The following is a 25,619-nucleotide window of genomic DNA, read 5'->3' on the forward strand; positions in this document are numbered from 1 at the left end:
GTTTAATTGTTTTCTATGTGTGAATGTCTAATGTTCCAAGAATGTCTTTACGATGGTTCATTAAATTATATTAGTTTCACATAACTTGAATTTATCAGAGTTGGCAACGGGGTCGAGTTAGTGCGGCCGGGGCATCCCCCATCTTGGTGGGGGGATTCCCATCCCCTACCCCATCCTCGCCATTTAAAGTTAGGGATGGGGGCGGGGATTTTCCCATTAGGGGAAACGGGGTTCCCGTGAGGAACAATTTCCCACTTCACAATTCCCCCCTTTTTTAACGGTGGCAGACAGAAGCTTCAACGGCTGACCAGTTACCGGATGGCAAAGGCATATGGTGACTGCGAGGGTGTCGTGCGCGTGAGTGAGGATTGAAGACGGGAGGGAGCTGGGGAGGGTATCCTTTGTGGGTGGGAGACGTGTTGGGAGGGAGGGGTTTGATAAAATAAAAGTAATACCTTGGGTTAGAAGTTTGGGATGCGGAGTTTGGGTTAAAATTCTTGGGCATTGGAAACTTTGGATATAATAAATAATAAGGATAATAATCCTTCGGGGATGAGAACGAAGTCTAACTAGGGAGACCCTGTCCCCGACGGTGGACCTGAATATGGTCTTTGGTTTGACCCCTATCCCCGACGGTGGACCTGAATATGGTCTTTGGTTTGACCCATATCCCCGACGGTGGACCTGAATATGGTCTTTGGTTTGACCCATATCCCCGACAGTGGACCTGAATATGGTCTTTGGTTTGACCCATATCCCCGACGGTGGACCTGAATATGGTCTTTGGTTTGACCCCTATCCCCGACGGTGAACCTGAATATGGTCTTTGGTTTGACCCATATCCCCGACGGTGGACCTGAATATGGTCTTTGGTTTGACCCATATCCCCGACGGTGGACCTGAATATGGTCTTTGGTTTGACCCCTATCCCCTCCTCAAAGAAGACAAGTTCTGTGGGGAATTTTGCCATATCCCTAGAATTTATATAACATATTAAGACAATAGTTGTAGGGGACCAAATAAATTGCTGGAAATAAATTAGTGATATATATATTGACGATGTCCACCAATAAAAAAGACAGTGATAATGTCGATTAGTAATAATTAATAGTACTTGTCGTTAGCATTGTTATAATTGACAGATTAGTTGTCTTATTATATTTTTGTCTCTACATCGAAAGTAATACATATACACACGTAGTTGATGTGAGAATTCATTAATTCTTTTATATATATATATATATATATATATATATATAGATACATATATGTGGTAAATTCAAGAACTTTGTAAGTTAATTTATAGTTGTTATGGTTTAGGGACGTTTCTTGAAATTATATAATATTAATAAGATATTTATTCTTGAGACTTGCAATAGCTTGCAAAGACTTTGGTGAAAATAGGATACTCCTCTCCCATGGTGGAATATGAATCACATGAAAGCCAACCTATGGCTGAAATTATGAAATTAATTGCCAAAACGTAGCCAAGCGGCTCTTTGTATTGTCACAATCTCCCAGTCTTGCCCTGCTGGGTCCTTTCTATTAAAGTTTTTCTCTGAATTCCTAATTATTGTCCACTATATTCCTTTATTGCTTAGGGAGAAAATAACTAAATCTTTCTTTTTTTTTTGATCCACAAATTATTTGGTGAATCTGCCGACAGTTTCAGAGTATATTCGAGTTTTATATCTGCTTCAAATTACCAATTTTGGAATTCAAAACAATGAGAATTTAACTTTCAATCGCTGGCAATGTAGGATGGTACTTGCAAATTGCACCCTCAAACTTAGAAGTGCAAGAAGGTAAATTACAATATCTTCCTCAAGAATTATTTCATACTAAATTATTGTGGTGATCACAATTATACCTTCAAACTTTCAATTGATATCTCAATTATTTGACCTTACAACTTAGGTTAGTCGAAGAAAATAGAGCCCAAATGATTTAAATAAAATGGACTCTCAACATTGTGTAGGAAAATTATAGCAAATTACACAATTTAGAAAATAAGCTACAAATATAGCACGACGATAATATATTTGAAAAAAATGGAAAATATTGACTAGTCAACTGATAATTTTGTTTAAAATGTCAAATATGTAATTTAGTGACGATCATTGATAGAAACTATCATTGATAGATGCTATCGATCAATGATGATAACTGACAATATATTTCTTAAATTGAAAGCTAGCTATCACTAATATTAGTGATAGCAACTATCAATTGCTATCGTTGATAGCCGTTATCAACTGTAGTTTTCAATTTGAGAAAATTGATAAAAAAACACTTGTAAATGTGTCAAATATATAGGAGAGTTATCACTATTAGCGATAACAAATGATAGTAGCTATCAATGATAGCTTTTAACATGAGAAAATCACAAAGATGTGTGTGAAACAATGATAGCTATTGGTATTAGGTTTTAATTTGGGAAACTTAAGAAGAAAAGTCCAAAATGGTGGTAGCGCATACATTTTTTAGTCTTTTACTAACTTTTGTGCTATTATTACATTATTTTTCACTAAAATGTCATTTAGATCGGTAAGTGGTTCATTATTATAATAAGTTGTAGGTTTTATAAATAATAATTAAATATATACGAGCATATTAAAACTATCGTAAATATAGTCAAGTCTATCTATGATAGATTTCTATCACCAATATTATGTAACGTGGCCTATTAGTGATAGACTTCTATTATTGACAGATTTTGACAAATTTTGTTATATTTGCATTTTTTTAAATGCTGCTATATATTCGATAATAGTAGTAAGTTGGTTGACTACTTGGAAAGTCCTGGTGTTGCATCCTTTAAAAAGAAATTATTATATATTTAATTATATTAAATCTAATTGCTATATTTGCAACTGTCACATTCTTTTATATTGTAACATCAGTTTTTTTTTTTTTTTTTGGCCTTTACGTGGGCTTTTCTGCTTGTTCCACTTATATATATTTATATTGTCAAAGGGATTGTAGTTTACTCGATTTTAATTAAAATCATAATTCAACAAAATCTTTGGCTCCTCAGTTTGATACGCGTGGAAACAATCTTACGATTACTATATCTATATATACAACTTTCTACCACATCAAAATTGGATGGAGATGTGTAGTGTAAGCTAGCTAATGATGGAAAGCATTCACGAAAAATAAAAAATGACTTCAGATATTGTGGTTGTCTCTAACAAAATTGGACGGATGAATTCGAAAATTTGCAAATTCCACTAGATATAACTCGAAAATATCCTACAACTGTCGGCAGGTTCACCAAAATAATAACAATAAGAAAAGAAATGAGAGCAGCGGGGCAGTGGACTGAGGACCCAGCAGGAAAACCTGAGAGATTGTGATATAATAGGGGCAACAAGTTTCAGCCACTGCCTTTCTGAGTTTTATCCACCGTAATGGGACTGTTCTATGCTAGTTTTCACCAAGTCTACTTTTAAAAATACAGAAATTAAAAAAAATATGAACAAGTTTCGAATATAGATTACCTTTGGTTGAGAAATGATAGACCACCCACCACTGACATGTTCTATTCTTGACGGACCATAAGAGTTCGATCATTAAAAGTAAAAATCTGTACTTTACCGTACTTACAATTATAGTAAATCCACACGAAACGGCCAAAGGCCAAACGGTCCGCCGCATAATTTCGTGTCTGTGCAGCCCCTACTTGTGTTTAATATGCATACATGTCATATTTCACAAATATATATGTATACGCACACATATATGAACATGTTACAAAGCTAAAGCATTCAAACTTCTTTTAAGGCCACCAATATTAATTAATTGTGTGCCCAACTAACCAATCTTTTCTTTTGAAAAAGATACCCTGAGTCAGTATGTGTACTCGAACATCTCTACTAGGTGGATATCCCCTTAGCACCCTCATCATCCCTACTTCATTAATATATAGAAAAAAGTACAACGAGAAGTAAGGATAAAAAAACCGACAATGAGCTAGAGGTAAGCCCAAATAAAAATTAGAAAGCATGAAGATTAGTGGCTATAGTAATGGCGTTGTAACAGGAGAAAACTAGATGTTTAGTAGACCAAAAGCCTGTCAGTGCACATATGTTTTCCCAAAGATTGATGATAGATGAATCTTTATATTTGAAGTGTGATTATTTCTTTCAAGCCAAATGTTCTAAAGTGTTGTCGAAATTATGTTGAATTTGATAATCTCTCTCTGGCGCCTTTGGTTGATGTTGCAAAGTTCCGTGCATGATGTGGAAATATTGGAGTGTTGCATTTTTCATTTGATTAGGATTTCAATTTTTCTCCCAATGGTTTTGGCCACACTAAAGTTGATAAATAAATGATCAATATCTTCTTAATGAGTTTCTGCATAGGGTACACCAATTTGGATAGGTATTTAAGTTGGGAATTTTTTTCTGAATCACATCAGTAGTGTTTGTGCACCTGTGGAGAAGGGACCAAATAAAAAATCTTGACTTTCCAAAGTCTTTTGAAGGCCTCATCCATACCTGTAGAATTTAAAACATTTTCGACAATAGCTTTTCTGACAGATGCTGTAGAGAAGGATCTATTTGAATTTAGACTCATATGGGGTTATCTTTACTTTTGTCATTGGTGAGTGGGAAGAATATCTGTTATAGAATACCAAAGCTATCGTTCATGATCACGAAGTGGTCTGCTAGACTAACCAATGTTTTACGCATGTATTTTATCTTTATGTATGTATTTATTGTCGTAACAAGTATGCACAACTAACCAATGTCTAAGTCATCCATTTATTGTGGGAAAATATGTGATATATGTGACAGTGAAACAATATAATCTTCAAGATTATTCAATAAATTTCTTAGAAAATGACAGACGTTATTGGATTTTCCCACGAGGATAATTTATGGTCGATGTCATCAGAGGTCATATTATTGAAGCTAACTTTGGAATAGTTGGATTTGATTCATATTACTTTAAAAAGGTGGGGACTATGGTTGCCAATCCATCAAAAAAAAAAAAAAAATTGGAAACGTGAAAGTTGGGAGTGAAATGGATAGTATTTCTTTAAAATTTATTGTTCTATTTTTTTTTTTATAAAAAAAAATGTTTGCAACTCTCATTGAGTAAAATTCTTTTTATCTTTATCATGGTTTTTACTCTGATTTGTTTATAATTTTTCAGGTAAAATTCACTACTTGTTTTTCTCTCTCTCTTTTATTCTTTTTCTTATTCTTCTTTTTCTTCATCATTATTATCATCGGCTGTATTCTTACTCTATTTGGCCATCATCTTTCACAATATAATACGCCAAAAAACTTTGTGTACGTGTGTTTTTAACACGAGATAGAAGAAAAGAGTGTTCAAGAGGTGCATACACAGCCATATAGCACCTTTATTCAATTCCCAAACCCAAAGGGACAAGTACATGAGAGTTTGATAAGGAGCCAGAGAAGGGCTGGAAAGTAAAACAATACAAAAGAAACTAGAGTTAGTAGACCAAAGGGAAGCATTGTGACAATCTCTTCCGATAATTTCTTGATAGAGTTTTTTCAATTGTGAAAGACTGTTCTTGCACTCCATCCACAAATGCCATAAAGTGGCTTCGAGTAAATTACTCCAAAAGATTTTACTCCAAAAATATGGCAAACACATGTTTTATGGCCCATGCTATTTGTAACTGTTTATGAATTCCGACGTAGAAGTCTATTTTTCTGTTGTTCCTTTTTGTATGTAAACACCTCTACAAAAAAATAGAAAGAGCCAAAGGGTTGTACTCTGTTCATTTGAAGTTTTCTTCAAGAAAGTGACCATTTTTTCGTAGATGTAGACATCGCTTGATCGAACACGTGTATCTTATGTTAATTTTCTTCTTCTCCTTCATCTTTGATATATGCATATCTGTGCTCCTCTACTCCTAAAACCAAAGTCACCCTTACAAGAAATAGGGTTTGCAGAAAAAGAAAGAAAGAGACAAAGAAAGGAGCATCCAGTAAAGGTATTTCACTTTTTCTTTCCTTTCCTTTCATTTTCCCTTTTTATCCTCGTGAAGTGCAGGTGAAAGAGAAAGAGGAGAATTGATTTCCTACCACATGTACCGACCAGCAAAAAATCGTGGCTTCGTCTCCACTTATATCTTCATTAACCAGCTGTCTTCCATTTAGTTTGGGCCTACAAGACAATTAAAAAGCCCAACACTTTTAGGGATAGTTGCAAATATAGCAATTATATTCAAAATAATCAAGTATACAGTAACATTTTAAAAAAATTGCAAATATCATAAAATTTGTTAAAAATCTATCGATGATAGGAGTCTATAACTGATAGATCATGTAGCAAATGTTGGTCTATCACTGATAAACCATAGGAGTCCATTAACGATAGACTTTGCTATATTTGCAATTTTTAAAAATATTGCTACATAGTTAATAATTATTCTAAAAATTGCTATCCATTCTAATTATTGATACAATAATAACTTAAGTAGTCTATAAGAAAGCATAGAGAGGGAGAAGGTCGGGCACACACTCTATATATACCATTGTATCAGTACACAAATCAAACACAAGAACAAGAAGAATATTTGAAATTTAGTAGCAAAATCAAAATTTATCCTCTTTAATTTTGTAGCTTCATAATATTCCCATCTATATGGCTCAACTCATATATCTTCAATCCTTTCTTGCTTCTCCTCCACGTCCAAAAATATTCATTTCTCAAACAAAAATCCCTCACAAAGCTCACAATAACAACGCATGGCTTCAATTGAATAACCCACTTGAAAAATCTTTTGCCAAAAAAGGGTTCATCCATGCCTTGAATTCTTCTTCATCATCCAACAAGATCATCATCTCCGATTTGAAAATTGTATATATTATTATTTTAGTCCATTGATTTTGCTTCCCTTTTGATCTCTCCTTCCATTTATTTATTTATTTATTTATTATTTTTATGATGAGTACTTTTGTAAATGATGATGTGTATAGGAGGAGTTGGGGGTTGAAACTCCGGCGAGAAAAGTGAAGATTTTAAAGGAATTACTAACAGAAACAAGAGATGATTTGTGTTTGGAATGTTTGGAAATAATTGATGCAGCCCAACGGCTTGGCATTGACAACCAGTTCGAAGAAGAGATTGAAGATGTTCTTAAGAGGCAATATGCTTTGATAAATGCATATCATTTTGATGGAGACGTGGATCTTCACAAAGCTGCCCTCCTTTTTCGACTTTTGAGACAACAACGATACCTTGTATCTCAAGGTTCATATTCCACATTCTTTATAAACTTCATTTCTTTTATATGTATATATTAAAAAAAATAAAAGAAAAATGGCTTATTTTGAATATGTTACCCAAACAATACACATATGTGAAAACATATTTTCAAATTCTCTACCGTATAGATCTCAAATTGTTTCCTAAAAAAGACTTGTTAACGCAATGAATTATTGTAAATGACAAACACTACTAGAACTATATATTTAGATTTCTACGAGTAGCTATCAATATCACTCATGCCCATTTATAGAAATCTATCTATCTCTACTAGTAATTAATATAAAATTTTGCAATATTTTTTAAATATTTTGATTCTTTGCTATATTTAAAAATGCTCCATCTATACACCTAAAATTGGGCAGGAAGGGGAGATCAAACTCACTTTGGCTGTTAATTTTTTTTATACGATCTTCTTTATAGATTGTTAATAAAATAAACATGAAACTCCATGCCAAAGTGAGTTTCAGCCAGCTTGGTGACATATAATTTTATTACTTCACTGCCACAATTGCTATAGTAAAGAAGAAAAAATTAAATCCCCAAATTTATAATTTTAAATCAATTTATACTCTAACTATTTTGAATGAATAAATATAAACAAATGTTGAATAGTCCATATATAACATAATAGTTATTTGTAATTTCAACAGACGTGTTTAAAGTTTTCTTGAATGAGAAGGGAAAGTTCAAGGAGAAGCTAAAAGCAGATTTGAATGGGATGACAAGTTTATATGAAGCTTCACAGCTACGTATTCATGGAGATGACATTCTTGAAGAAGCTGAGGATTTCAGTAGCCATTGCCTAAACAATTGGGCTACAAGAATTGATAATCAATCCTCTGCCAGTTTTGTGATGAATACTTTAGCTCATCCTCATTATAGAAGCGTCGCCCAATTTATGGTGCCTAACTATTTTGGTGATAAGCCATGGACAAACAAATGGCTTAACCTTTTGCAAGATGTTGGAAGAACTAATTTTATTACAACTCAAACCTTACGCCAACACGAAATTGCCCTATTTTTAAAGTAAGTATTCATTTTTTTTCTGTCATTTTTGTAGATAAAATCAAATTGTTTCCAAAACTTCAACGACTAGAAGTATAATTTTCCTTAAAGTATAAATTTCATATATGAGTTACTACATCGGACGTAGTGATTTTATGGATAATAATTAAGTGTATGGCAACATTTTTTAAAAATTATAAATATAGCGAAATTTATTAGTGATAAATTTCTAGATTGATAGACTAGTACATTTTGCTACATTTATAATTTTAAAATGGTACTATATATGTTGATATTTTAATCTAATTGTTGTATTTGTAATTGTTCATTTGTATATTGGTGTTTGTTAGATGGTGGGAAGAAACGGGTTTGGTGAAAGAGTTGAATTTCGCCCGAAACCAACCAATCCAACGGTACCTTGGCTCGGTGCTTTGTCTCCCAGATCCTTGTTATTCAGAACAAAGACTCCAACTAGCAAAATCCATGTCTCTTATTTATGTTATTGATGATATTTTTGATGTACATGGGACTCTTGACCAACTCAGACTCTTCACACAAGCTGTCATTAGGTTTGTAATTAAGCTGGATCAGTCGCTTTATTATTAGTTAACTATATACGTGCATTACGCTTTAATTTATTACTGTTATTGGTAAGATATAGAATATTGTTGTGCACATGCAGATGGGATATGGATGGTGTTGAAAGTTTACCAAATAGCATGCAACTTTGTTACAAATGTCTACTCGAAGTTACCAACGAATTAAGCTTGAAGGTCTATAAGAAGCATGGTTGGAATCCCGTTGGTTCCTTGAGAAAAACGGTATTTTTTGTCAGATCAAATTTATCATATTGGAAACCAAACGGATTAGCAAATTCTATATGATGTTAACAAAAATGACAGACATTATGCCCTTAATTAATTTTGCCTTTATTGGATTCAGTGTTTTGCCTTTATTGGATTCAGTGTCTTAGAAAACGCACTATTTTTACAATTTTTTTCTTCAAACGGTTGTTAGCAGTGTTTCTTTTTCCTTCTATAATTTATTTTTGTATTTGACATTTAATCTTTTTTCCAAAATTTTCATATATAAAGTGTGAAGAGCTACATATTTGATCTTTCAGGTAAAAGTTAAAAAAAAAATATTTTCTTTTCAAAAAATACATTTTTATTATTGTAATCGGGGTCGGTAGGTCTACTAAAATATCTCAAATATTACTAAAGGAAAAAAACAATAGAATTACAGAAGGGTCCTATCCATATTGCTATGAGTCTCCATGCTTTTTGTAATCAATATTGATGAGGTCTCTACAGTAATTAATCTGGGTGCTTAACTCTAGGCCCTTGACTGTTTGAATCTCGGTTGTGCTTAATGAACGGTAGATGATGAGGGTACTAAGAAAATGTCTACCTAAAATAGATGTTCGAGTGTGTCCTTGCCCCATCACATCCTTTTAAACTAAAAACATAAGGGTCTAGTTTCTATTCATATCCATGTTTCAAAATATCATACTTTTAGTTTTTAAGTTTTGATTATCGTAAAAAAAATTAAATGATAAATTATTTTAAATAAAAAATGCTAAAAATATTTTCAAACTTACTGTCAAAAGGACCAAATGACTACTTTTTTGCCTTTTTTTTTATAAATAATATTGATGTTTTATCTCAAAAGACAAAAAAGAAAAAAAGAACAGAAAATTGTTGTACTAAGGATGTAATTTATAAGTTACCTCATTTTACAAAGGAAATGAAGTTATATGGAGAATTTAATTGAATAAGTAGTTTTGAACAATGAATGCAGTGGGTAAAATTATGCAAAGCATTTTTATTGGAAGCAGAATGGTTGAGTTGTGGGCATTCACCAAGTGCTGAAGAATATCTGAGGAATGGAGTTGTGAGTAGTGGAGTCAATGCTATTTTAGTGCATACTTTCTTTCTATTAGGGCAGCAAGTAAACAACAGAACCGTGGAGCTTTTAGACAATGATTCAGATATTGTTTTGTCAAGCGGAATGATACTTCGACTTTGGGATGACATGGGAAATGCTAAGGTGAAGTTTACACAATAACCCTCCCTTTAATTTTGCTATCATATTAATTAACTTTTTGGTTTCTAAAAGTTTGGTCCACAGTAGGTTAGTTTGCTTCATAGTTTTAAATATCTTACACTTTTATCACTAAAGTTTTAGATATATTTCATTTTGGTCTTTTTGTTAACAAGATTTGCAAATATTGAAAATTTGTTTAGCTAGGTACATGCCTAAACTTTTCTTATTCCATCGTCCTTATTTTCCTTGTTTGTGGAGCTTTCCAAGCCATCCCCTATCTCAACTAGCTAGACATGCCAATTTTTTTTTATTATAAATTCATTGACCAAAATTTTTAAACGAGATATATGTTTTGAGTTTTCTTTTGATACTTATTAAACACATTTTTCATACTAAAAAAACTAAAATTTAACAATAAAAATAAAAAAAATATTGTAAATGACAAAACTGTAGAAAATATTAAGACTAAGGCAAAATTTGAAATTCTCACTTATTATTATATATGCGTATTAGTGATAGATCTTAAATTTGTAATATTTTAGAAATATTTTCTATAGTTTTATCATTTACAATAATTCTTTTTATTTTTAATTTATTGTTACAATTTTAGTTTTTGTTTAGTAAGAAAAAGTTTAATTTTTGTTTAGTAAGAAAAATGTGTTTCTTTTCTATATATTTGAAAATGTCCTCTTAAGACAAATTTTAAAAAATTTAAAAATATATATTTAGTTAAATATATTCTTAATCAGATAAAAAACTTTGGACATTATGAAAAATAGAAAAACATGAAAAATATTTATAAAATATAGTAAAAATCATCTAACTTTCTATAGTTCATTCAAATTTTCTTTTACTAAATTTTGTAAATAGTTTCATTTTTTTTTATCCATGACAATTTTCCAATACTACTTTCCTACAGTAGTTTTGATAATTCTAAAACTACTTTTCCAACTAAAAGCAAAATCACTTTTAAGAGTTTAGAATCAAGCACAAATACGATTATATATATGTATCAACTTCATAAAATCAATGTTATAAATCTGTTTTTTAGGATCACTGCTTCTGTCAAACATATGCTTAAGATCATTTTAATTCTTGTATAGGATGAGAAACAAATGGGGCGCGACGGATCGTATGCTGAATACTACATGAAGGAGCATCCAAACATCTCCTCGGAAGAAACACAGCAACATACTAAGAAGAAGATTTCTGAAGCATGGAAGACTCTGAATACAGAACATCTGTTTTCTAATATCTTCCCAACCAGTTTCACTCAGGCTTCTCTCAATATTGCTAGAGCTGTTCCTTTGGCATATAATTATGGTAGAAACCAATCTATCATGACAGTCGAGAAGCTTATGGAACAATATTGCTAATATTTCGTAATGTGGGATATAAATATCGCGGATTGGATGATTCATTTTTATATTATTTTGTATGTTATGATGGAAGTAAAGCCAAAAGTTCTTCCCCAAAGAGTCCTTTATAATGAAGACATTGCTGCTTTCAGTATACTTTTAGAATCAAGCATAGAGTTTAATTATAGTGGTTGGATATATTGTATCTTGTTGATTAAATTTGTTGATGGGATATAATAATAATATATTTGTTGGCATCTCTTCAGTTTGTTATATGACGCTTCAAATGATCGAGTAGAATTCATATTTGACATGCATGCATATGCCTTTTAACTTTATATGGTTCATTTACGATGACATTCCTCTGAGGTTTAGAGTACTATTTATCTATATTTTGTAACACTCTCTAAAAAATTGTTTTGTCTATGTCTCGTAGACGGAGCTAGTACTCGTACATTGTTAGTATACCACGTAAATCTGTGTCTCAAAATTCTTTTCCATTTGACATTTTTCTATGTTCTTTGTTTTTCGATTTTGTATCAACACCAAATATAAATGAATCAATTAAATTCAGACAATATATATTATTGAACATTAGAGGTGTTAAAAAAAACCGATGACTCGACCAACCCAAATTACCCAAATTAAACATGGACTGGGTTGGGTTATGTTAGAAAATTAGAGAGAAAATACCCATATCGAATATTCCTATACATGGATCAAACATTACAAAATTTGTTGTCTTTATCGATGCAAAAAAACGTGAACAGATCTTTAGGAGAAAGGAATTGACACAGAAAAGGAGTATAGGAGATGGAGACAGAGGGTTTCAAAGAGAAGGGAATACGAAGGGAGAGGAAAGGGTTTTCTTTAGGAGAAGGGAGGAGTACGGGGAGTACCAAACAATGCGGCGAGGGAGAGAAAATGGAAATGAATACCAGTGAGATGGAATTGAGAGAGGAGTGAAAGAGTGATAATAACCATAATCCCCATATTAAACATTCTCTGTGTGTCAAATGTGGAGTGGATACTTTAATTCGTGGGCCAAACATGTTTTTTAGGTTTCGTTCAGATTTAGTACTTTGCGGGACTATTATATCTTTCTCTTTCTCAAATCTACGTTAAAATCTATTATTCTAACATTAATGATAATTATTTAAGACTATAAACTAATATTTGAAATTTGAATTTAATAACACTTCAATTTTTTTTTTTTTTTGAGTTTTTTAAACATATAATTGGTCGTTAGTGCTAGTAGTTAGTGTTGGTTGTCGGAGATAATAAATGAAGTTTTTAGTTGATAACATTGTTCCTTAGAGCTTGCTATCTAAGGTGATTGTTGTTAAAATTAGTTATTGAATATAGTTGTTGGAGTTGGTAGTCAGAGGTGGTTGTCAAAAGTAACCGTAAGAGTAGTTGACAACTATGGTCATTCCCATAGTTGGTGATCAAAGTTTGCTTACAGCAACCATACTGAAACTGAGGTAGCCAACAAATATTATACAAATTAAAAAAGAATTAACCATCTAACACTAAAAAAATATTATTTTTCTAAAAGTTAAATGGAAGTGTCAAGATAAATTCATTTTTTCTCAAAAATTTTTTAATGGCGGTTAAATTCTCTCTCTCTTTATTTTTTTTTTTTCAAAGATAAACCTTGAAAAGTTACTTCCACCAAACTTGTGAACTGATTGCAATCACTTTAAAATTGAAACTAATTTTCCATAATGTTTATTACGACCTCCAAAGAAACCAACTACCCTTAAAAAATATAACATTTCTTTTATTTATCCAAATACTGAAAGTGGATGTAACTTTCTTATTTATATAAATTTCAAAGCGATCTAATGAAAAGTTGCAATTTTTTTCTTCGTGTGGAATGCGACCATTACCATACTTTACTAGCTTATGCAATATATTTACACTAGAAGAAATCTAGTCTTTAATGTCGGGTGAAAAAAGTGAAAAATGGGCTTTAATGTCGTTTTTCAAAAGGCGGATGTTTAATGTCGGTTTTAAACCGACATTAAAGATAGAGCTTTAATGTCGGTTTAAAACCGACATTAAACACCCTGCTTTTTTTGAACTGACATTAAAGCCCATTTTTATTTTATTTTTATTTTTTAATTTGGTAAAAATTCAACTTTCTCTCTCTTACTTTACTCTTTTCTCAAACCCTCCTACACACTATTTTTCATCTTTCTCAAATTTCTTTCACCCTTCTCAATCATCTTTCTCAAATTTCTTTCACCCTTCTCAATCTCATCACTTTCTTCCCTCTCTTCTTCGACAGCTGCCGCCACCACCACCAGCATACATCAGATTCTTCCATCCCCGTCGTCGTCGTCAGTTTCTTCCATCCCTTTTTGAATATGTAATGTGTCGTCGTCGTCAGTTTCATTCCTCCTCAAAGGTCATGTTCATGGGCGTGTCCTAGAAAAACCTTCTTCTGCTTCATTTTTTATCCGTATTTTCTTTTCATTTCCTTCGTTTGGAACTAACTTGAATCATGTTTCATTGATGTATTTGGAATAGATTTAATTCTTGTTGCTAATTGAAGTGTGGTTTCTGGGTTTTCGTTGAGGCATAACTTGCTTCATCAAATCGGAAGTTTCAAAAGAGAAAAGAAGTCTCTCTGTCTCTTTCTCTCTTCTGTAGTTTTCCTTGATAATGGTGGGATTGGGTTACTTTGAACTGTATTAATCAGTATTGAATACATTGATTTAGCCTATGAGTCATACTTTGTGTTTCCTTACTTGGTTCTAAATGATGCTTTTTGTAAAAAGGAAACAAGAAACTGAAGATTGAAGAGGCAGAATCCAAGCCACTCTTTTGAATTGTTCTGGAACTTGTATGTTCATTTACTTGCTGATCTTCATAGGAAAATCAAGTCATTATTATGTTTTCATTGTCAGACTCAAACTTAATTTGGATTTGGTGTAAAGGAAACAAAATACTAATCAAACCGGTATTTACTAACTCTGGATATCAACTTATTTTAAATGATTGCCTTAGGGTATAGATCCTTATGGATTCTATTACACATTCTAAATGTCTGATATTTTTGTTGCTGTTGCACATTACTGCAACTACTTACCTTTGTGAGAAATATTCCAATTGCTCTTCATTCTTTATAGGATCTTGTCCTGCTTCAAATTGAACCCATTTGAGTATCTGAAGTTACCATTTGACGCATCTCCAGAAGAGGTGAAAAGACAATATCGTAAGGTACTGCATGAAATCTGGTCTTGGGCAGGTTTTGTTTTATAGGTTGTACAATCGTGTCTTCGAGTTTTTGCCAATCATCTTATTGACTTTAGAATGACTAATTACTTGTAGTTATCATTGCTGGTTCACCCCGATAAATGTAAGCATCCACAATCGAAAGAGGCTTTTGCAGGTATTTTATTTATGATATTAATTTTGTCCTGTTCAATGTTTTGCATTAAGGACATTGAGATTTTATTTTAACTGTTCGTGCATGTAATATTTTGTGTTTGAGGCAATTTAAATTTTATTAAACTGAACTTACTTGAAGTATCCAACTAAAATCAGTTTGTTGATACTGAGCAGCATTGGCAAAAGCCCAGCAGATATTACTTGATGAGCAGGAAAGGAATTATATTCTTAGCCAAGTCAATGCAGCAAAAGGCAAGTGAAGTAATGCTTTTAGAGATATAAAAAGAGAATGGGGCTTGGAGGCTGGGGAAAATAAAATTTATGCCTACCTGTATTTATACCTTATTGTTGCATTGTATTTCAGGCGACAAAGTTTCTTAATTGCATTGCATGTAGTAGATACACGTACAACTGATCAAGACCAAAAAGTACGTAGGCACTAACTCATGCCACCATATGAGTTAGGAGAATTGATGTTTACACGTATTTAAGGCCTATTTAAATTGACTAGAGAAGAAAATGTTTTTCGAAAAATTCGTTTTTATTTACTTTTTTTATTATTATTATTAAAAAATGGTTGAAAATGAACTTGGAAAGTGGTTCAAAAACTATTTTTAGTGATTGCCCAACACTTAAGTTTTTTCTATGACTTGTTTCAAAATTAAACACTTGAAAAGTTAAACCAAACATACCCTTAGATTACACCATGCATTGTCCCTGGACAGACCCTATCTTGATTGAAGTATCATAATCCTATACTCTCATTCTGGAGAACAAATAAAGCCTAGAACTACAAGGCTAAGAAAGTTTTAACCTTCAGAAAATGCAGTCACTGTTGAGGAATGGGTTTGGTTAATAAACAAAATACAGAAATGACTAAAGCCACAAAGTTAAGTGGTTGCATGAACATTGTAAAATGCAGCTATTATTAGTTTCTTATCCATATTATTGTGGATTGGAAACTAACCATTTATATCTTACAATTTTAGAGTCTAACAAGATTATGGCTGCAGAGTTTAAATTGGATCTACGATCAAGATTTTTGTTAAACACTGACCTTATTCTATGTCCTAGTGTAAGTCCACTGATTTCAATGACCTTGGTTTTGACTCATTCAGTGCCTGGCTTGCCAACCATACTTGTATTTGGTGCAGTAAGATCCACATCCATTTGTGTATGTGTACATATTAACACGTCAATAAGTGTGGGTGTCTTTATGGGTTTTTCTGTAAATTGTATCTTTTGTAATTCAGCTGAAATTAGTTCTGCTGAAATGCATGTAGAGCCTAGATTCTCCCAATCACAAGGGTTCTTTTACGTGACCTGGGTCCTTAAATTCTGGATGTTATGGGATTCATGCCTCGTGGATATTCTTTTTTCAGTGGTGTTACTTGTTTTTCCTGTCTTCTTTTCTGGAGCTTTATGGAGCTCATAGAATTTCTCACTTGTATGTATTTTGAACTTCAGAAGAACTTCTAGCAAAGAGGAAGAAACATTTGAAAAGAGATACAGCTTCTAAAATAAAGTCATTGGTTGAAGAGGTGAGCTGAATTTCTTTATTCGCCCCATTTTATATGTTGTTATTGCCTTTGTGTTCTATTTGCTATATCAGTGGAGTCCATTTATGGTTCAAATCTAGACTTGGAGTTAGATCTCGAGACTTTCATCTTATTTTAACTGCGTTGAATTAACGAAGGTCACTCCCTTATCAGTTATCAACTTATCATGTTGTGAATGAAAATAAAAATTGTAGAAAGTTAATGAATGTTACTGTGTTCACTAAAGTCACGTATGTGATACGTCTCAATGAAAAATATTGGGATCTGAAGAATTGACGCATGAACTTGTGATCTGAAGAATTGACGCATGAACTTGTGATCTTAAGAGATCGAATTTCCCTCTCTACAGAGTCTGGTTAGTGATCTGTCATCAAAGCGTTGGTTATTTGATCATAGAATATCATGTTTGGTGATAGAAGTTGTAAAAGTAGTTATGCCTCTGTTCTTCATTACTGTTCTGATTATACATGACCAAAATAGACTGAAGGATAATGTTTGATTCTTTGATAATAATTTGATTTTAGAAAGGTTAAATCACTATTGTTATATTCATAATCACTCTTATAACATCTTTGTAATCATTTAACATCCTTTTTCGTAGTGATTTTAATTCATTCGAAGAGGTCAATATATATGCGGGTTTATGATTTGGATACAGTGCAGGAGTAAATGTTAGATAAACCTAAAATTTATTACTCATTATTGTTCTTATAGATAGAGAGGCAAAATATGGGTTTATTACTCAAATTGCTTTGTGTAAGTGGTGGGAAATTGTCAAATTGTCAAATTGCTTTCATGCAAGTGGTGGGAAAGATCCATGCCAAATTAACAGTAATCCTTATATGATAGGTTTTGGTATTGTAGAGATAATATTTTCCCAAATTAAAGACTTCGATCAACTTTGGTGGTTCTCCATTGTTGCTTCTGTTATGTCTTTTACTTACTCAACTATTGGACTTGGCCTTGGAGTTGCTCAAATTACTGGTAAATCCCATTAAACACATGGATCATAGTATAATATTTAAAACCTTTTTAATGCGATTTTAAGAAGAAGATTGTGACTGTACTGTTCTTGTTTTGATTGTAATTTGTTTTAGCAAATGGAAAAATTGGAGGGAGCTTGACTGGAATTATCATAGGAACTGTCACTCAAACACAAAAAGTATGGAGGAGCTTCCAAGCTCTTGGAGACATTGCTTTTGCCTACTCATACTCGATTATCCTCATTGAAGTTCAGGTACGAATCTCGGAAAAAATCGATGTCCTTTTCCTTTTCCTTTTCCTTTTTTCTTCTTTTTTCAATTTGATTGATGGAGGTATGTTATGTTTTGTGGAACAGGACACTCTAAAATCTCCACCTTCAGAGGCTAAGACAATGAAGAAGGCAACTCTAGTGAGTGTGTCGGTGACAACGCTTTTTTAATGTTGTGTGGCGCTGCTGGCTACGCACCATTCGGGGACATGGCACCGGGAAACCTACTCACTGGGTTCGGGTTCTATATATAAATACAATATTAAGATTTCATTTTGTGTATGCAAATGTAAAAGACAAATATTAAAGTTTCTAAATAATATTAATTTTATTGATTTGTTGGCCTGAGAAAAAATATTTATTTACACGGATCGACTGTCAATTTATAAAAAATGGAAAATAATGCAGCAATTAAATAAAAATAAATTTGTAAAAATGGATCCAAAAACAAGGCTTTAATGTCGTTTTTAAACTGACATTATTGGGGATCTATAATGTCGGTTATAAACCGACATTGTTGGCCTCTTTAATGTCGGTTTTAAACCGACATCAAAGCCCAACTGACATTAAAAGGCTTCAATAACACTATGAAAGATGTCGGTTGAAAACCGACATTAAAGGCCTTTAATGTCGGTTTAAAAGCGACATTAAAGATGCCTTTAATGTCGCTTTTAAACCGACATTAAAGCCCAACTGACATTAAAGGCCTTTAATAACGCTCGCAAAGATGTCGGTCGCCAAGTGACATTAAAGGCCTTTAATGTCGGTTTTAAACCGACATTAAAGGCCAGATTTCTTGTAGTGTTAGTTCAAGTATAGTTTATATACTCCATAAATAATGATTATTGTTTATACCTAATTCATATCCTTATGGGAAAGTGTAACTAAAAAATATAAGCTTTCATGCCAAATCCACACGAAAAGATATTTAATCAAAATATATTTATGTGGTACTCCGCAGGCCCCGGAGGAATAAGTCACTGATGGGATATGCAGCTGTTTTCTGTGTCATAATAGACTAATTAAATAATGTCATATGCTCATAAACGGTCACACACCTCGAGTCTTCATCTTAATTTTTTGTATTGGACAAATTGTAAAAATTATTCTTAAAGTATTTTGTACCTTTAGACTCTCTGAATTGAAAAAATTAAAACTTCCAACTTCTAACAATTGTTAAAATTAATAGTCACTCAATCTTACAAACTTACCTACCTTAGTCGAGAATTTGGTTTTCGTCGTTTAGATGTTAATTTCTACGATCGTTATAAGTTTGAGGGTCTAATTTTAATACTTATATTAGAATTAAGCTCTGATTCATTGTATACTTGTATTAGAAGGTATTCACCTAGTAGAGATGTTTGATTTCGCTCCCTAATTCAGAATCTTTTTCAATATATATATGTATATATACTTAAAAAATGATTGTTTTTACATATATAATAAAATGAATCAAAATATTTATAAATATATAAAAATTTTAATTTATATGTGATATACTACTATCTATGTCATGATCTTGATTTATCACAAATAAGACTATGATATTTTTTTTATATTTTTAAATGTTTTCGATAGTTTTTTCATTTAAAACAAATATATTTTGAGAAGTTTAATTTTCTACATGTGTGTGGAAGAAATAATTAATGGCAAAGAAAAATGTTTTTCAAAACCAATTTGGTCCAACACGTTACACTCATTTGACCCTCGTTATAAAAAATTATCTTCATCCTTTGGCTTCATATCATCCAAAGGCTGACGTTTTTTCTCTACTCCCAAAACTAATGTATTTGGCTTTCTTTAAGTTTGATGGTTGTGACTAATTTAGCAAAAAAAAAAAAGAAAAAAAAAAGAACCATTTATTAGTGTTTTTATATAACCTTAAATTCTTCATGTCATAGAGCTTTTGTTTAAGAAAATATGAGTGGATTGAGAGATTGAGCAGGGCATCCAAATATGTCAACTAGTACTCTCATCAAGCTCCGAACACAAAATTAAATATTCATTCATTATTAAAGATAAGTCTTTTGAGTTAAGACGAATTTAATAATATATCATCCACTTTCATAATTATTATAATTGTGTGAATAATTTTCTTCCATCGCTTCTATATTTAAATATATTTGTATTAAAGTAAGGGTTGATCATATAAGTAATTTTGCATTCATTCTTTTGTAATTGTCATTTCCTCTCTAATCAATATTGATTTTTAAGCTCATAGATGAGAGAATCTTAGATTATATAATATTAAATTTTACGTAATTTAACATGCACCAATTTTAATTGTTTTTTGACCACTGACATGTCTTGTTGATTAGCTTCGTGGCTAATAATTTGATAGAAATGACTTGAGAAGATATGTTTATTGTCTTGATAACTACATGAGAAAAAAACCGACAAACCAAATATATATACATAAATGATTTGGTTAATATATGCCTTGGAATGGCAACAATTTCAACATTCGATTACTTAGTCCCATCCACAGGAAGTATAGAAATTTAGTATCCGTTGATTTAAGTTTAGTATGAGATTGTTGTAACTTTTAAAATAATTAAAAACAAATGTATTTTTAATAAAGTTATAGTTGTGATATGAAGTAAATCGGTGTTCAGTAAATTTCAACGTCACACCCATTAAAAGTCAATTACTTGTTTAAAATGATAAATGTTTTCAATAAGATTATAGGTTTGATCAATACTATTTTGTTAAACCTCAAGTTTAAGATTGTTGATGTCAACGAATATGTGAAAGTTCAAACATTGATCGATTGTTGACGATGATTGAAACATTAAAAAAAAAATAATTGTAAACAAAAACGATTAATATATGAACATTATATACTTCAAAGAAATTAAAAATATTTATTAGTTATATTATGTTCACATTCGTGAAATTTTATGTTTTTTTTTAGTTTTTAATTGATGTTTTATGGTATAATGGAAAATTGGTTAACCAAATCTTACATTAATGTTGAATCAATCGACATATTTGAAAAATCAATAAAGGTTGATACGGCTAGATATATGTATCAAGTTTTTCAAGTGTTTATCTGTACTTTTTTTAGCTTTTATGAATTGAGCTTGTTTTTCTTTCTTTCTTTCTTTTTTTTTTTGTCATTTTTGGAAAGATAGTAAGTCTCAGCTATGAACCTTAATTTTTAAAGGAAAATTATAATTGATGACCATTCTGAGTTTAAAGATTTACAAATTTATCATATACTTTTTCCATTTTACACATATGTCAGGAAAAGAAAAGAAAACAAATCCAACCCAACAATGGAAGAAGCCCTATATAAAACATATTTTGTCCAATATGTAAGAGTCGTTTCTGCCTTCCTTTTTTCTCGTGCCAGGAATATTTATTTTCTCCTAGATTTATATTTTCTGGCTAGCCGTATATATGTGTTACTACTTTCATTTTTGGAGTTAGCCGTCTCATTAAAAAAATGTGTGCATTGAATGTTTTGAGCTTAGAGTTTGTCTAAGTCTCAACCTCCATGTATTGATAGAGAAAATTCTTGTGCTTATCGCTAAGACTTTTGGTTCAGTAGACATTGTAGAACTTGGGAGGAGCGTTCAACATCGATATTGTATATAAGGGGAGCCTAAATATATAGTAAATGTGAGGGGATCGATCTCACTCTTAGAGGAAACCTAATTAAAGCATATTGTATTGAGGGAATCTCATATAAAGCTTGAAAAAATATTTTTGTGGAAGTGAGAGGAGCTCCAACTTTGGGGGAACCTAAGTTAAAACGTTGAATAGCACGCTATAAGGGAGTCACAAAAAATGAAGTCTATCAGATGAGTACTAAGCTAAATTCTTTATATAGTGAAGTTTCGTTCCATCGAGAACACTGTCTCTAGACATAAGTGATTCTACACCAAACTGGGATATCAATTTACCTACTTTTGTAACGATCCTCTTGTCAGATATATTGTCAGTGTGACATCGTGCTTTCGTAGCAACCATCAAGAGACAATGTTTGGCAAGTGTCTCTTGCCGCAACATCCTTAAAAGAATTTCCAACACTAAAAAACGAAACAGAACCAAACAATTTCTTTATACTTTCTGATAATTCTTTTAGCTCATCCCACCACCAATTTTTCTTGCGGTTGTATTATGCTAATTATTTGATCACTTTTTTTTCACGTCGTGTATGTTTTATTCATTAGTCAATGGATTCCTACATATAATTTCGAAATATGAAAGCAATAATATTCTGTAGGAGAAACTATATCTTTTCAAATCATAATTCAAAATGTCAGGATGTAATTGAATTTCCTTCTTCCATGACTTCATTACCTCTCTGGATGGTCTTTTTTCTCATATGACCCACCATGTTCAAAATTCTAAGCGAAAATCCTTGAGTGCTACATTATGGTGTTTGTGGTGGGAGCGCAACAATGGGATATTCCAAAATTGTGGAAAAATTCTTCCTCTAAATTATTGGACTAAATCGCAATTCAATTTTCTTTTTTTCATTTATTTATGATCTGGTGACTATTACAGAAAGATTTCCTCTAACCTCTTTTATGAATTATTGAGCTCCTCTTTAGCCCGCTGGAATACTCATGCATGCACTTTTTCTTCTTCTTTTGCTATGAATATCATTTAACTCTACGGTATAATAACAGTGCTATGAATGTGTCAATCGAAGTGAGATATTTTAGTACATCTACGATCTCATAGTACTCATGTTTCAATGTTAGAAAAAAAAAAAAGAGTCAAGATGTAATTTATTTTCTTAACTAAAACAAATCAATAACTAGAACTACTAAAGTTGATCAAAATTTTCCAAATCTTAGATTTATAATTAAAAACTTAGTTCATGAATTTGGTAACCATTTAACTTACGCTTGAAAAGGATTGTTTTAAAGATTAGATCCACACCACGATTCTAGGTTAGAGGGAAAGCTTAGAATGAGGTGTGACAATTTTGGTATCAGAACATGGTTTTGGGAAACCTAGGGGTTATGAGAGAGAGAATTTTGAGGATGCTAAGGTTATGCATTTGAGAAATCACATATTTTGTAACACTGTAGTAAGTTGCGTGGATTTTTACTAAATAAATGTGTCTTATCATTGCGTTATAGGAACCATGCCTCGGGGTAGACCTCGAAAGCGACCTGTTGCAGAAGCTAGTAACGCTGCTAGAGAAGCAGCTATGGAAAGTGAGGAATCTGATGCCGAATCTAGTCGTCCCCATGTTGAGGGGAATGTGGAAGAGCAATTGCTTGATAGACTGGCTCAAAGATTCGTGTCGAGGATTAAATCGACACAATCAGACCTAGAAAAGAAGTTTGAGATTGAGCGATTGAAAGCCTTGGGTTCTACCACTTTTGCGGGGACAACAAATCCCGCCAATGCTGAAGCATGGCTTACTTTGATCGAAAAGTGCTTTAGAGTAATGAGATGTTCGGAGGATAGGAAGGTGGAACTTGCTGCCTTTTTACTCCAAAATGGCGCTGAAGATTGGTGGCACGATAGAAAGTAGATAAGAAGCTACAAGTAATATGAGTTGGTAAGAGTTTAAAAAGGCATTTTTTAATAAGTTTTATCAGTGCTCTTTCCGTGATGCAAAACGTAGTGAGTTCTTAAGGCTCACTCAAGGTTCAATGACTGTTGCAGAAAATGAAAAGAAGTATACAGAATTGTCTAAGTATGCCACTAGTATGATTAAGGATGCATGAGGAGGAAAGATGTAAGAGATTTGAAGAGGGGTTACGAGAGAAAATTCGTACTCTTATGACAGCTTGTGCAGACTCGAATGATTTATCTAAATTAGTGAAGGGAGCACTAAGAGTAGAGAAAAGTTTAAATGAAAGCAAGCGTGAAAGAGAAGCTTTCAAGAATGTAAGTACGTTCAGCTCATCGATGCATCAAAATTAACCAGGTAAAGGAAGAAGTGAAAGATTTGTGCCAGAGATGTTTAGTAGAGAAAATTTTAAGTCTCAGTACAGTGGCTTTTCTTTCTCTAAATCAGGAACAGGTGGGGGAGTTCAGAGGTCGAGCGGTTCTAGTCATTCTATATCTCCTATACGATGTTCTCATGTTGCTCGATCTGATAGGGTTGTATTAGGGTCTGACAAGAGCAATGTATGTTATGACTACGGTCAGCCAAGACATTATTGTAGTGATAATTGTCCATATTTGATACCTGAGGGTAACACCATTATGAAAACCACTTCCCAGACAGTAAGCCAATAACCAAGAACCATGAGAACAAGTGGTGAAGCCTCTAGTGGCGGAAAACAGAAGGGACCAATAGGTTGTTCTCGTCAGGAAGGGAAGGTTTTTGCAATGACACAACAGGAGGCAGCAGATGCACCAAACGTTGTGACTGGTACGTTATCTATATTTGATAAATCTGCACATGTCTTAATGGATCCTGGTGCAACACATTCTTTTATCTCTATTATGTTTACAATAGGGTCGAAAAAGAGTTAGAAAGTCTGACTGAGGAATTATTGATAAATACACCAGTAGGTAATAGTTTCATAGTCAATAGTGTATATCGAAATTGTATAGTTCATATTGATGGTGAAACTTTAGAAGTGGATTTGATTCCATTAAACATTCATTAGTTTGATGTTATCTTGGGAATGGATTTTCTATCTAATCACTATGCCTCCCTAAATTATCATCAGAAAGAGATTGTTTTTAAACGTCCAAGGAAGAATGAAATCATCTTCCACGGTGGTAGAAAAATACTTTCCACCTGTGTGATCTCTGCTTTAAAGGTCAGTAAATTGTTAAGGAAGGATTGTACGGCTTACCTAGCACATGTGATGGATAGGTTAGTAAGCTGAAGTTTGAAGATATACCAGTGGTAAAAGAATTCCTAGATGTTTTTCCTGAAGAATTATCAAGATTACCACTTGATAGAGAGATTGAATTCTCAATTGATTTAGTGCCTGGAATGGCACCCATTTCACAAGCTCCCTATAGAATGGCACCGATGGAACTGAGAGAGTTAAAGTCACAGTTGCAGGAATTGGTGGATAAGGGCTTTATCCGACCTAGAGCATCTCCGTGGGGTGCACCAGTGTTGTTTGTTAAAAAGAAGGATGGTACATTGAGGTTATGTATTGACTACCGACAGATAAATAAGGTAAGAATTTAAATGTCGGTAGTCAATACGTAACAAATATCCTTTGCCCCGAATAGATGACTTTTTTGATCAGTTTCGTGGGGCCTTTATATTCTCTAAGATTGACTTAAGATTAGGTTATCATTAGTTGAAAATTAAAGAGTTGGATATCCTGAAAACAACTTTTCGAACAAGATATGGACATTATGAATTCTTGGTGATGCCCTTTGGGTTGACTAATGCCCCTGCAGCCTTCATGGACTTGATGAATCAGGTGTTTCATCGATACTTACATCAGTTTGTTATTTTGTTCATAGACAACATATTTGTTTATTCTGGGAGTAAAGAAAAGCATGTTGAACACCTCAGCATAGTGTTGCAGACATTGCGGGACTAAAAATTGTATGCAAAATTCAGTAAGTGCAAATTATGGCTGGATTGGGTAGTATATTTGGGTCATGTGGTTTCAGTAGAAGGCATTTGTGTCGATCCTCAGAAAACTGAAGTAGTAGATAAGTGGGAAAGACCTACCTCCGTCACTGAGATCCAAAGTTTTCTTGGTTTGGAAGGGTATTATCGCCGATTTATGGAAGGGTTTTCAAAATTGGCACTTCCTTTAACCAACCTAACCAGGAAGAATGTGAAGT

The 25,619-nt window shown here is 32.6% G+C and overlaps 2 protein-coding genes and 1 long non-coding RNA gene across 4 annotated transcripts; all 3 read left to right on the forward strand.

Annotated features, from left to right (window-relative positions):
- Window positions 1-6,514: 6,514 nt before the first annotated feature.
- Window positions 6,515-11,926, forward strand: LOC103489227 ((3S,6E)-nerolidol synthase 1-like). 2 transcript variants are annotated; one of them, XM_017048218.2, is made up of 7 exons: window positions 6,515-6,846; window positions 6,966-7,239; window positions 7,908-8,283; window positions 8,613-8,831; window positions 8,945-9,083; window positions 10,063-10,311; window positions 11,412-11,926. In XM_017048218.2, the coding sequence occupies exons 1-7, from the start codon at window positions 6,631-6,633 to the stop codon at window positions 11,682-11,684; spliced, it is 1,746 nt and encodes a 581-aa protein (XP_016903707.2). In that variant the 5' UTR covers window positions 6,515-6,630; the 3' UTR covers window positions 11,685-11,926. The 2 variants fall into 2 exon arrangements, with proteins under 2 accessions (XP_016903707.2, XP_050935976.1); XM_051080019.1 differs by having other exon boundaries at window positions 6,530-6,846; window positions 8,924-9,083.
- A 2,868-nt stretch (window positions 11,927-14,794) lies between these two features.
- LOC103504395 (uncharacterized) lies at window positions 14,795-15,318 on the forward strand. Its single transcript, XR_541058.3, has 3 exons — window positions 14,795-14,894; window positions 15,006-15,066; window positions 15,240-15,318. It is a non-coding gene; the product is annotated as an uncharacterized LOC103504395 (long non-coding RNA).
- A 2,088-nt stretch (window positions 15,319-17,406) lies between these two features.
- Window positions 17,407-18,211, forward strand: LOC127144366 (amino acid permease 3-like). Its single transcript, XM_051080277.1, has 3 exons — window positions 17,407-17,608; window positions 17,722-17,861; window positions 17,964-18,211. The coding sequence occupies exons 1-3, from the start codon at window positions 17,467-17,469 to the stop codon at window positions 18,045-18,047; spliced, it is 366 nt and encodes a 121-aa protein (XP_050936234.1). The 5' UTR covers window positions 17,407-17,466; the 3' UTR covers window positions 18,048-18,211.
- The last annotated feature ends 7,408 nt before the right edge of the window (window positions 18,212-25,619 follow it).

Source organism: Cucumis melo, chromosome 12 (genome assembly GCF_025177605.1).
Source record: "Cucumis melo cultivar AY chromosome 12, USDA_Cmelo_AY_1.0, whole genome shotgun sequence".
NCBI lineage: Eukaryota > Viridiplantae > Streptophyta > Magnoliopsida > Cucurbitales > Cucurbitaceae > Cucumis > Cucumis melo.